This window comes from Anomaloglossus baeobatrachus, chromosome 10, assembly GCF_048569485.1.
Source record: "Anomaloglossus baeobatrachus isolate aAnoBae1 chromosome 10, aAnoBae1.hap1, whole genome shotgun sequence".
NCBI classification, from domain to species: domain Eukaryota; kingdom Metazoa; phylum Chordata; class Amphibia; order Anura; family Aromobatidae; genus Anomaloglossus; species Anomaloglossus baeobatrachus.
In genome coordinates, this window is record NC_134362.1 from 54706373 (window position 1) to 54718428 (window position 12056).

At 46.8% G+C, this 12056-nt stretch overlaps 1 protein-coding gene across 1 annotated transcript in view; it reads right to left on the reverse strand.

Moving 5' to 3' along the window:
- CAPN1 (calpain 1) overlaps positions 1-12056 on the reverse strand; it is a 102759-nt gene that overhangs the window by 82787 nt on the left and 7916 nt on the right. The window contains exon 3 of the mRNA XM_075326722.1: positions 463-532. Within this exon, the coding sequence (XP_075182837.1) occupies positions 463-532 (70 nt within the window). The remainder of the gene's footprint in view (positions 1-462; positions 533-12056) is intronic.

A 12056-nucleotide genomic window follows, 5' to 3' on the forward strand; every position in this document is an offset into this window, starting at 1 on the left:
AGCCCCCACCCATCTCTCAGTGCCTTTACTACCACTGCTGAGAGGTAGGAGGGAGTATGGGTGGGGGTAGCAAAGCAAATTCAGTTTAGATTTACTATCACTGATGAGAGGTCAGGGGGGTGGGGGGGGGGGGGGTGGGGGACAGTAAATATGCAGTCTTGCATTTACATGTGCTTCACTATGTACTAGATTACAACAAGATAACAGGATAAGGTAGAGCAATAAAACTTACTGATCCTGAAGGGTCTCCTTAACCTATTTAAAAATAACATTAGTATTGTACTACAAAATCATCTGACATGGTCCCTAAAAACTATTGCGGTCTCTGAACTTCTAAGTTCAGGTTAAGTCCAGTGCTGTGTACATAATACAGAAGCTAAACAAAACAAATTGTCATTTGCGTCTCTTAATAAACGCCCGTTTTTGCCCGTCCCCCTCTCGTCGACCCTTACACTGACTTACCGAGAGCTCCTTGGCAGATGTCTGTTCTTGTTGCACCATCTACGATAAACTGGGGGCTTGACATAAGTTGCTGCAGATCAGGAAAACAAAAAGTAGGACAAAAGTTATTGGTCATTGGTATAATAGATATTCAGAGCACAACAGTATATGTATATTAACAATTTGTAATCATATTATTCTGTGTTTTTGGTTGTTTTTTTCCCCCAGAGTTTGTAAAATATTATACAGCAAAATAAGTTGAGGGTAAGAATCATGAGCAGGTCGTCCATTTATGAGCAGATGCCTTGGCTCTGGTATATATGGGTTATCAACATAGCCATAAAATGACCGCTCTGCATTCTGGCCACTGACTACCTATAGGCAAAAGATGTGGCTCGTGGACAAATGGACCCCTCATGAAGGCCATGTTCACACGGTGCATTTAAAAAGGGAATTGGTCATTTTCAAAATGCTTTTTAGGCTTAACTATAAAAATCATACTTGCCCTGTATCTGTTACTGGTACAGAGCTTGTGAACATAACTTAAAGAGGTTGTCCACTACTTTTACATTGATAGCATATCCTTGGCCTAGGTCATCAATGTCTGATCGGCCGGTCTGACACTCCGCACCCGCGCTGATTAGATGTCCTTGGCCCCGGCGGCGGCAGCAGGTAGCCAGAAATGCTCAGATCCGAGCTGCCCCGTCTTCTCATACAGCATATCCACTTCATATTGATTTGAATGGGAGGCAAATGTGTACCCCTGCCAGCACCAAGAACAGCTGATCGGCAGAGGTTCAGGTTTTCAGACCTCGGACAATCAAACACTGTTGACCTGTCCTAAGGATGGGCCATCAGTGTAAAAGTAGTGGCCAACCTCTTTAACCTAGTTGCAAATGAGGAGGCTTCAATGCACCCATAGCGTGGCCAAGAGATAGGAGCACCGTTATGTCGCCTCAATTTGCATTTTGGGGACTGCCCTATCTTGCGATGGACAGGTCTTAATCCCAGAGCGATTGCTGCCCCGCATGTGTGCTCATGCATCCTGATACTATCTGTGCAGAACGCACACAAGGTATCTGAGCATGTTCTCCTACCCAGTTCCTCTGTTGATGCCGGTCACACACCAGGAAGTGTAGCGAGCGCCATCCACGCAGAGCCAGAGAGGAGAAAGACCCCAGCCATTGTATGCACGTGCCGCTAGGAAAGCCAGTATTGAGGCGCACTCACGAGTGGCAGCACTCACGGTAGGAGATAGTGCAGTCATCAACATGCAAACTGAGGGAGTAATATCATATATATATATATATATATATATATATATATATATATATATATATATATATAAATGCAAAATACACAATGACATATTTATGTGTGGAATTGCACTACAAGCTGCATAAAAAAAAACAAACACTGCATTAAAGCCATACAAAAAAAAAAAAAATGCAGAAAAAGAGTGAAAATAAATTAAAAATAGCAATGAACACGAGCAGATTGGTGCAAAAAAAAAAAAAAAAGGGGAAAAATGGTACGAGTGTCATCAGCGTTTTGGATCAGTGAACGGTCCATGAGTCCATTCTTACCACCATCATTGTCAAGGACGCATTAATGAATTAGAAACTTCTCCTATACTTTACAATGCTACATACAGACAGCACATAGATGTCATCCGTGTTTTTCACAGACCCATAGATATTTATTTGCACTTTTCATCCATGATGACGTCACAGAAAAACTGACATGTCTCAGTGAGCTTGGCATGCGACAAGAAGAATAAAAAAAAAAACAAAAAAAAAAACACAACAGGCATTTGAATAGTACCATAGAATATAATGGGTTTGTGCTATATCCATTAAAAAAAAAAAAAAAAAAAAAAAAAAAAAAAAGGGTATAGAACATGTACATGCCCCTTCCAGTCAGTAGATTTGACTTAAAAAACACATATGCCACAGCGCGTCAAACAGGCATGTTTTTTATGTGTTTTTGCCCTTGGTGCGTTTTTTTTTGGGGGGCCAAAAACGCTATATCTTTGTGGTTAGAAAAGATGCACTATGTGAACATAGCCTAACAAGAGCCGATCAACTACATAAAAGTCGTCTGGACCTGGTGCTCGTTTACACCAACAAGCAATAATAGGGATAGTATTAATTTTAATCAGCCTGTTCTCTTTCCATACAGTAACCTGTTAGCAGCGGTCCATCCCCTGTTTACGCCGGATGATGTACTGCTGATAATGAGGTTTTTGGCAACTTAAAATTATTTGTCACCTGATGAATGAGGGTTTTGTTCATTTGTCGGGTAGGCTACTTTCACACTTGCGTTGGACGGCTTCCATTGCATTGCGTTGTGTGACGGATGCAACGGATGCTGCAAAACAACGCAATCCGTTTTGTTTTTTTTACAGTCGGCAGACTATTGTGACCAATCAGCTGATCGCTAACAGTAGTCGGCCGCTGGGTGATCAGCCGATCACTCACAGTAACCGGCCGCCGGGTGATCAGCTGATCGCTCCCAGTAGCCGGCCGCCGGGTGATCAGCGGATCGTTCGGTCGCCGACAATGTGTGTGGGGGGGGGGGGCGGTGTGTGTGTGTGTGTACACATACGGAGTGCGGGAGGGGGCGGAGCCGAGCGGGGAAGTGTCGGGCTCCCGGCACACGTAACCAGGGTTCCTTGGTTACCCGATGTGTACCCTGGTTACGGGTGCAGGGAGCCAGAGAGAGCATGCACAGTGAAATCCAACGGATTCCGCTGCTCAAAAAAAACGTTACATGCTGCGTTCCTTCCGCCCGACGCAGCGTCAAAATAACGACGCTGCGTCGTCCGGCGGATGCAACACTGACACTTGCGTTACAGTGAGTCATCCATACAAGTCTATGGAGAATAGCGCAGTGCGTTAACGGACTGCGCTATTCTCCATAGTGACGGACTCCGCTGAACGCAGGAACAAGCATTCCTATGAACGATCATTCACCAGATATCTAATCCTCTAAATGCACCATTATTCCCCCCTCCCCCTTACATCTTCACAAACAGTTAGAAAACATATCCGTAGTATTAAAACAAATCTGTGAGGAGGATTTCACCCCCTCCAGATGATTTATATGCTCATGTGGCTATTTTAAAGAAAAGTCGAGCAATACCTTTACATGGCTAGTCTGTTCCTCCATTACTGAGAAATCAGTGTTTGACTTGATATGTAAATTAGGCCGAAGTGCTCTGGTAGATCTGAAGCCTCTGTCACTCCAGTTCTATTCCCCGCCCACCTCCTGTTGACTAACTCGTTTGGTTTGAAGATGGAGAGAAGGAAGCCCGCGCTGATTGGACGCTGGGCTCGCATGACATCACAAGGTCAAGTGAGCCCTGATACCGCGAGCCTGAACACTGCTGGAAGGGCGCCAGTACAGGAGGGGAGTATACGCTTTATTGTTGAAGCTGGGGAAAGCCTGTTGAATCAGAAAGGCGTTTCCCTAGTAGGACAACCCCTATAGCAGTGATGGCAAACCTATGGCACGCGTGCCACCAGGGGCACGCAGAGCCCATTCTGCTGGCACGCGCGCTGTGTCCTCATCCTGGCGCTTTAAACTGCTGGCACCGGCAGTTCAAAGCTGTGTTGGAGCGGAGGAGACATTTCTCCTCGCTCTGACACGCCTCCTCTCCCAGGCCGCAGGTTTGTTGCCTAGGAGACAGAGGAGAGTCAGTGAGCGGCGCTGGCGTAATGACGTCTTCTGGCCCACATGGGAACTGAGTACCCAGTGGCGTGCAGCAGTGGAGCGGGTGCTGGAATGTGAGTTGTGTGTTGTTGTTTTTTTTTTTATTTATAATTTGAGTGTGGATGTGCCAAGGTGGGGATGAGGGGCCAGTGCCAGCTTGGGGGGAGAAAACATACATGCCAGCATAGAGGGAGAAAACATACATGCCAGCAGGGGGGGCGAAAGACATACATTCCAACATGGGGGGGAACATACATGCCAGCATGAGGGGGGAAACATACATGCCAGCATGGGGGGGAAACATGCATGCCAGCATGGGTGGGAAACATGCATGCCAGCATGGGTGGGAAACATGCATGCCAGCATGGGTGGGAAACATGCATGCCAGCATGGGGAGAATATGCATGCCAGCATGGGGAGCACATGCATGCCAGCATGAGAAAAACATGCATGCCAGGATGGGGAAAACATGCAAGCCAGGATGGGGAAAACATACATGCCAGAATGGAGGAAGCATAGATGCCAGCATGGGTAAACAAACATGCCAGGATAGGGAAACATGCATGCCAGGATGGGGAAAACATACATGCCAGGATGGGGAAAACATACATGCCGAGATGGAGGAAACATGCATGGCAGGATGGGGAAAACATACATGCCAGGATGGGGGAAACATGCCACGATAGGGTACATTTACCAGGAAGGGGAACATTTAACAGGATGGGGAATATGTTAAGATGGGGAACATTTACCAGGATGGGGAACATTTACCAGGAAGGGGAACATGCCAGGAAGGTGGACATTTACCAGGATGGGGGTACATGCTAGGAAGGGGGACATTTACCTGGATGGGGGTACATTAACCAGGATTGGGAACATTTACGAGGATGGAGGACATTTACCAGGAATGGGGTACATGCCAGAATGGGTGAATATTTTCAAGGATGGGCAATATGTCAGGATGGGGTACATTTACCAGCATGGGGGAACATGCCAGAATGGGGTACATTTACCAGGATGGAGGACATTTACCAGGATGAGGTATATTTACCAGGATAGGGCCATGATGGGGACAAATATACCAGAATGTAGGAAATATATATGAGGATGGGGGACATGTTTACCAAGAAGTGGCCAGGAAGTGGGACATAACTACACAATGAAAGGGGAGGGGAGCAACTCGTACGTCTTTATGGGATTTCAGGATGTTCAGACTTTGAAATGTAGATGTGGATTACAGGGTGACATCTAATTGCATTCCATGCTAAAATCTCTGTCTAATATGCTGCAACTTTTTCCAGAAAGATCAATCCAACTGCTGTGTCTGGAAAGGGCTGGAAAGGGCTCAGCTTCAATGTGTGGTAAGCATGAGCGTGATGCCTCCTGCTAAGAGAAGACTGCAAAGGTAAGGTTAAAATAAATTATTTACATAATAGGATTGGTTGGCACTTCGGAAAAAAATTGTGTTTAGGGCTACAGTTTGGGCACTCGGCCTGTAAAAGGTTCGCCATGACTGCCCTATAGTAATATTGGCTGTATATTTGTCGTCATTGTCCTGCCGTAGAATATATTTGGAGCCAATCAGATGCCTCACTGATGGTATTGCATTATTGATAAGTTTCTGCCTGTATTTCTTAACAATGAGGACACAAAGAAAAGGGCAACTGGAGGAACGTAGATGCGGTGATCGACAAGGAAACAGTGCCACAGATGAAAGACACGCCATGTTTACTTTGAAATCCAAAAAGATGTCCAGCAGCGGCATCAGCTCAGAACTGACAGAAACCAGTGGGACCAGTTACACCCATCGACTGTTTGCAGAAGTCTGGTTAGAAGTTGTCTTCATGGAAGAATTGCAATACAAATCCAGACTCGGGGCCAAGTGACTCAACAAAAACATAGGAATTGGGTGCAGCAAAAATGGCAGCAGGTGATCTGGACTAAAGAGTAAAAATGTGAAATATCTGGCAGTAACATAAGGCAGGCTGGAGAGCGGAACAATAATGAGTGTCTGCAGGCAGCAGAGAAACACGGGGAAGGTTCTTTGCTAGTTTGTGGCTGCACTTCTGCAAATGAAGGTGGGGATTTGGTCAGGACTAATAGTGTCCTCAATACTGAGAAATACAGGCAATGCTCATTCATCATAAAATACCATCAGGGAGGCGTCTGATTGGCTTTACATTTTTCTATAGCAGGACAATGAGCCCAAACATACAACCAATGTCATTAAGAACCATCTTCAGGGTAAAGAATAAGGCTGCTTTCACGCATCAGTTTTTCGCAATCAGGACAATCTGGCGCTTTGCAGAAAAAACACATCCGTCTTTTTGCCGCCGGATGCGTTTTTTCCCTCAGACTTGCATTAGCACCGGATTGTGCCGCATGACCTTGCGTTGCGTCCGGTTTTTGCTGGATACGGCATATTTAGCCGATGCGGCGGCCGGATGGAACAATGCTTGCAGCATTTTTTGTCTGCGGCGAAAAACCACATCGCGCCGGATCCGGCGCAATTCACAATGCAAGCCTATGGACGTCGGATGCAGCGTCCTGCGGCAAAAACCGCATCCGGCAGCCGGATGCGGTTTTTTGAACTGCGCATGCTCAGTATCAAACCAGATCCGTCAAAAAACGGACGGGCCGCATGTGAAAACTTTGCAACGGATCCATTTTTTTCGTCGCATCCGTTGCATAGGTTTTTGAGCCGGATTGTGCCTGATGCAAAAAAACTGATGTGTGAAAGCAGCCTAACAAGGAGTCGTGATCCGGCCCTCGTAGAGCCCTCGAAGTGAAGATCCCGCCCTCACAGAGCCCTCGAAGTGAAGATCCCGCCCTCACAGAGCCCTCGAAGTGAAGATCCCGCCCTCACAGAGCCCTCGAAGTGAAGATCCCGCCCTCACAGAGCCCTCGAAGTGAAGATCCCGCCCTCACAGAGCCCTCGAAGTGAAGATCCCGCCCTCACAGAGCCCTCGAAGTGAAGATCCCGCCCTCACAGAGCCCTCGAAGTGAAGATCCCGCCCTCACAGAGCCCTCGAAGTGAAGATCCCGCCCTCACAGAGCCCTCGAAGTGAAGATCCCGCCCTCACAGAGCCCTCGAAGTGAAGATCCCGCCCTCACAGAGCCCTCGAAGTGAAGATCCCGCCCTCACAGAGCCCTCGAAGTGAAGATCCCGCCCTCACAGAGCCCTCGAAGTGAAGATCCCGCCCTCACAGAGCCCTCGAAGTGAAGATCCCGCCCTCACAGAGCCCTCGAAGTGAAGATCCCGCCCTCACAGAGCCCTCGAAGTGAAGATCCCGCCCTCACAGAGCCCTCGAAGTGAAGATCCCGCCCTCACAGAGCCCTCGAAGTGAAGATCCCGCCCTCACAGAGCCCTCGAAGTGAAGATCCCGCCCTCACAGAGCCCTCGAAGTGAAGATCCCGCCCTCACAGAGCCCTCGAAGTGAAGATCCCGCCCTCACAGAGCCCTCGAAGTGAAGATCCCGCCCTCACAGAGCCCTCGAAGTGAAGATCCCGCCCTCACAGAGCCCTCGAAGTGAAGATCCCGCCCTCACAGAGCCCTGGAAGTGAAGATCCCGCCCTCACAGAGCCCTGGAAGTGAAGATCCCGCCCTCACAGAGCCCTGGAAGTGAAGATCCCGCCCTCACAGAGCCCTCAAAGTGAAGATCCCGCCCTCACAGAGCCCTGGAAGTGAAGATCCCGCCCTCACAGAGCCCTGGAAGTGAAGATCCCTCCCTCACAGAGCCCTGGAAGTGAAGATCCCGCCCTTGCAGAGCCCTGATCTCACATCATCCAGTCTGTCTAGGATCATATGAAGAGAAGGATTTGAGCAAGATGATATCCACAGATCTGTGGTTAGTTCTCAAAGATGTTTAAAAAAAAAAAAAACATCTCTGCTGAGTTCCATCAAAAACTTTGTGCAAGTACAAGTCTACCTAGAAGTACTGTTGCTGTTTTGAAGGGGAAGGCCGATCCCACCAAATACTGATTTATATTTTCCATTGATTTTGGATTTTTTGTCAATTGATAAAAACTATTAACGCTTTATTTTTTTTAAAGCATTCTTACTTTAGAGGTTTTTTCTACTCCTACCTACGACTTTTGCACAATACTTTAGGTTATATAATGACCGGAAAAAATGTCATTCCGCAAGTTCATACATGACAGCTCATACTTAAGTCATCTGAAATGACAGACAAGCTGTGTGCTACTGTGCACATCTGTCTATAATATAAGCCGCCAGATGGCTTGACCATAGGATATATCCCAACAGCACTTCTAATGGACCTCACTGGAAGCCACGTGTAGGGCCGGCATCTCTTCAGAGACGCCGACTTACCGCCCCAGCCAGGTTGAGTCCTCCCCTTCACTACCCCGACCATCCACATATGTTGCTGCCTCCTTCCCTTCCCTGGCATTGTGCATGCCGCACAGGGTTCCCGGGAGTGCAACTAAGATGCACGCGTGCACACCTGCCCTCCTCTTAAAAGGGCCAGCGCACTACTTCCAGGAAATGCCTCTCAGCCTATGGCTCAGAAGCACCTTGTATTTAAGGCAGCCTCCCATTAGGGGAGGTGCCTGTGCAACACCTCTAGTCAGTCAGTCAATCTCCAGTCTGCTACTTAGCTAGTTGTCAGTCCTGAGCTCCTGTCCCGTTATCCCTGTATCCGTCTCCAGTACCTGCTTTCCCTGCCGTGACCACCATCCTGTCCGTACCCACCTGTCAAGCCTGAATCAGTCACCCCACCTGTAGCTGTCTATTCCTGTGTCTGTCACCTGCCCTATGGGTCAGCTGAACAGTTCTGGTCACGGTCCTGGGAGTGGTACCTGGCGTTTGCTTCATGGTTCTCGTTTACTTAAGCCCTTCCCATTAATGGGTAAACCTGGGTCCCCCTTGTGGTCTACTGGGTCCACAAATCCCAATAGCTGCCTCTACACAGGCTGGGAGTGTTACACCATGAGGCTTCTATAAAAGGTGTCCAGAATTTTTAGCGCTGCATGCGGTGCTACTCTTGGTGTCATACATGACAAAAATGCCAACAGAGACAATGATGGCTGTATCACCAAAGCCTAAAGGTGTGCGATATTGGAATTCAGGTTTAATTTACAGATATATGAAAGAAAAAGCTCCTTCATCAGTGATAGCAAAGTCCTTCATAGTGTACAACTCCAAAACACAAGTCAATGGAAACAGAGCAACTTGCTCCAGAGTGGCTTTTCTTGTTCTATATGAGAAGACACGGGTTAGGAGGTTCATCATTATCGTAGTAGAATGTCATGGATCCGGTTTTTCTTCATATTACCTGCCCGGTCTTGCTTGCACCCTCCCCACCTCAGTATTACTGTCAAAAACGTAGTGCTGTTGATGAACTTTGGCATGTTCTACTTGTCCTGAGGGCACAATTCTCATGTTTTCCAGTTAAAGTATTAGAAAGATAGTTTACGACTATCATCTGACTCATAACTTACACTGGAAATAAATTCAGATTTAAAAAATGGGTTACAAGGTACCACCCAACTCCATAGGCCTTAAAAAAACAACCTTCTCATTATTATAAGTCAACTTCTTAGGACATGCCGATTAATTACCCCACACACAACCATCTATGAGAGAAGGACTCAGTGCTCCTAGTTTTCTTTCCATGATCATGGGGTTAATACGTGCCTCCTGCTGTTTCGCAACATGAAGCTCGTGGGCCTCAAAGTACGATCTCCATCCAGTAGCATAACGTCATGAAGCTCATGGACACCAATCCAAAAGCTCCAAGTCACGCTAGGTACAAGGAAGTACTAAGCTAACGACGAAAGCAAAGGGAAGAGAAACCCTGTGTCTACGGAAGGTGGAGATGGAGACCCCTGACCAAACCTACTGCTCGTCCCTGAGGTTCCTCACCAGTCTAGATAAGTTCCGCACCCATGTGCCAAGCCGGATACCTGATCCGAGGTATCCCTAGTGCTGAGCCCTAAGTAGGAAACGGGTGGCATGAGCTCTTCATCAGCCCCACTAAATACTAGAGAAGACACAAGGAGGACCCACAGGGGGAAAAATGCATGAACTTCATATCCACAGATGACTCAGGTTGAAATTCACCAAGGTTTCATCAATGATACTACAGATGAGAGCAAGCCACCTTCTTGCAACCAGACTTTGAATGAACTGAATAATATTCCCAACATAAATCCAGGGAAGATGGGAGTATTTAAACACCAAGAGAATACTGATGATCAGCATCTGGATGGAACAGTGCTCCACTGGGTCATAAAGGGAAAGAGATGAAAACACAGCGGGAAAGTTACCTAGTACAATGAATACTGATAGCAGGAACAATAGAAAGTCGGGGAGCATTTCGTGCAGCCAAACGCTGCAACTTTCTATTGCCAGAAACCACATGACTGTGTCACCCGTGACACTTCTGTGGGGCCCCCAATTACTGCAAATTGTTTTTTATAGCATTGGTCTTTTTATATATACAAAAAGGAAGTTTTTTGGGGCCCCTAGGTTCCAGGTGTAATTGCAACCCCTGCACCTATTGTAGTTATGAAGTGAAAAGAAAAAAAAAAAAAAATAGGTGGCACTCACCATCCCATAAAAAACCTTTTATTCCCAATACTGTAAAAACATAGATTTAGATGCAAGCGCCGTTGTGGATGGCCGTGTCACGCACAGGTGTGCTTCAACAGGTCCTAAATCAGGTCATTAGGACATGTTGAAGCACACCTATGTGCGAAACGGTCCGTCATCCACAACGGCGCTTGAACTTGCATCCATGTTTTTACAAGATTGTGAATAAAAAGGTTTCTTTATGAGATGGTGAGTGCCACCTATTTTTTCTTCTTTCAGTTTGTTATTATATTACTGTTGTGTAAGGTGGAGCGACAGAATATCCCTCAAGTTGATTTTTGTTTCTGCACCCGGATTTGAATTGTGTCATGCTAGTGGTGCTGGGATTTGCTTTTCATACATTCCATTGTAGTTACGCCCGACTCAAACAAGGCCCTGAAATACCATAGATCTGTACTATTTTTGGTCATATGCGCTAAAATGAACCATTTGGGCTACAGAGGCTCCTAGGCCCGGGTACAACTGCACCTACTATAGTTACAACCATGGCGCCCCAGTATGTTTCCACAGCTGCATTGTTGTCTCTAAGGGGTGCGGAACTTTGCACTAGACAAAATAAAAATAGACAATAGAGGGTGCACCATAAGGTGTAAACACAGAGATATTCATTATCTCTATTGGATCCACTATTACATTGGACGAGCCATCTTACTTGTTTTACCATGCCATCCACAAAGCCTTCACTGCCTCCTACCCTCCAAATGTGAATGCAGCAGTAATTGTTTAACCTGTTTTTCAACCGTACCCATCAATTGTGCTCTGTTTTGACAGCAAGACATGCAAAAAAGAAAAAAAATTTAATATGCACCATTCATGGGCCGTATTAGTCATCTTCCTCCTGTGGGAACGACATGCTCTACTGCGTTACAGAGAACAATAAGGATTTGATCTATGCCCAAATATAATGGTAATGGATGTCTCCCACTGGCACACCACTTCCTCATCTCGCCCCCTATCTGTTGGCGTCCACCAAGGCTCAGTTCTAGGACCCCTCCTCTTTTCCATCTACACCTTCGGCCTGGGACATCTCAGAGACCCACGGCTTTCAGTATCACCACTACGCTGATGATACGCAGATACCTCTCTGGACCTAACATCACCTCCCTACTAACCAGAATCCCACAATGTCTCTCTGCTATTTCATCCTTTTGCTCTGCTCAGTTTTTAAAACTGAACATGGACAAAACAGAATTCATTATATTTTGTCCTCCTCATTCAACCCCCCCCAAATTACCTATCTATCAAAGTCAATGGCAGCTCACTTTCCCCAGTCCCACGTGCTCGC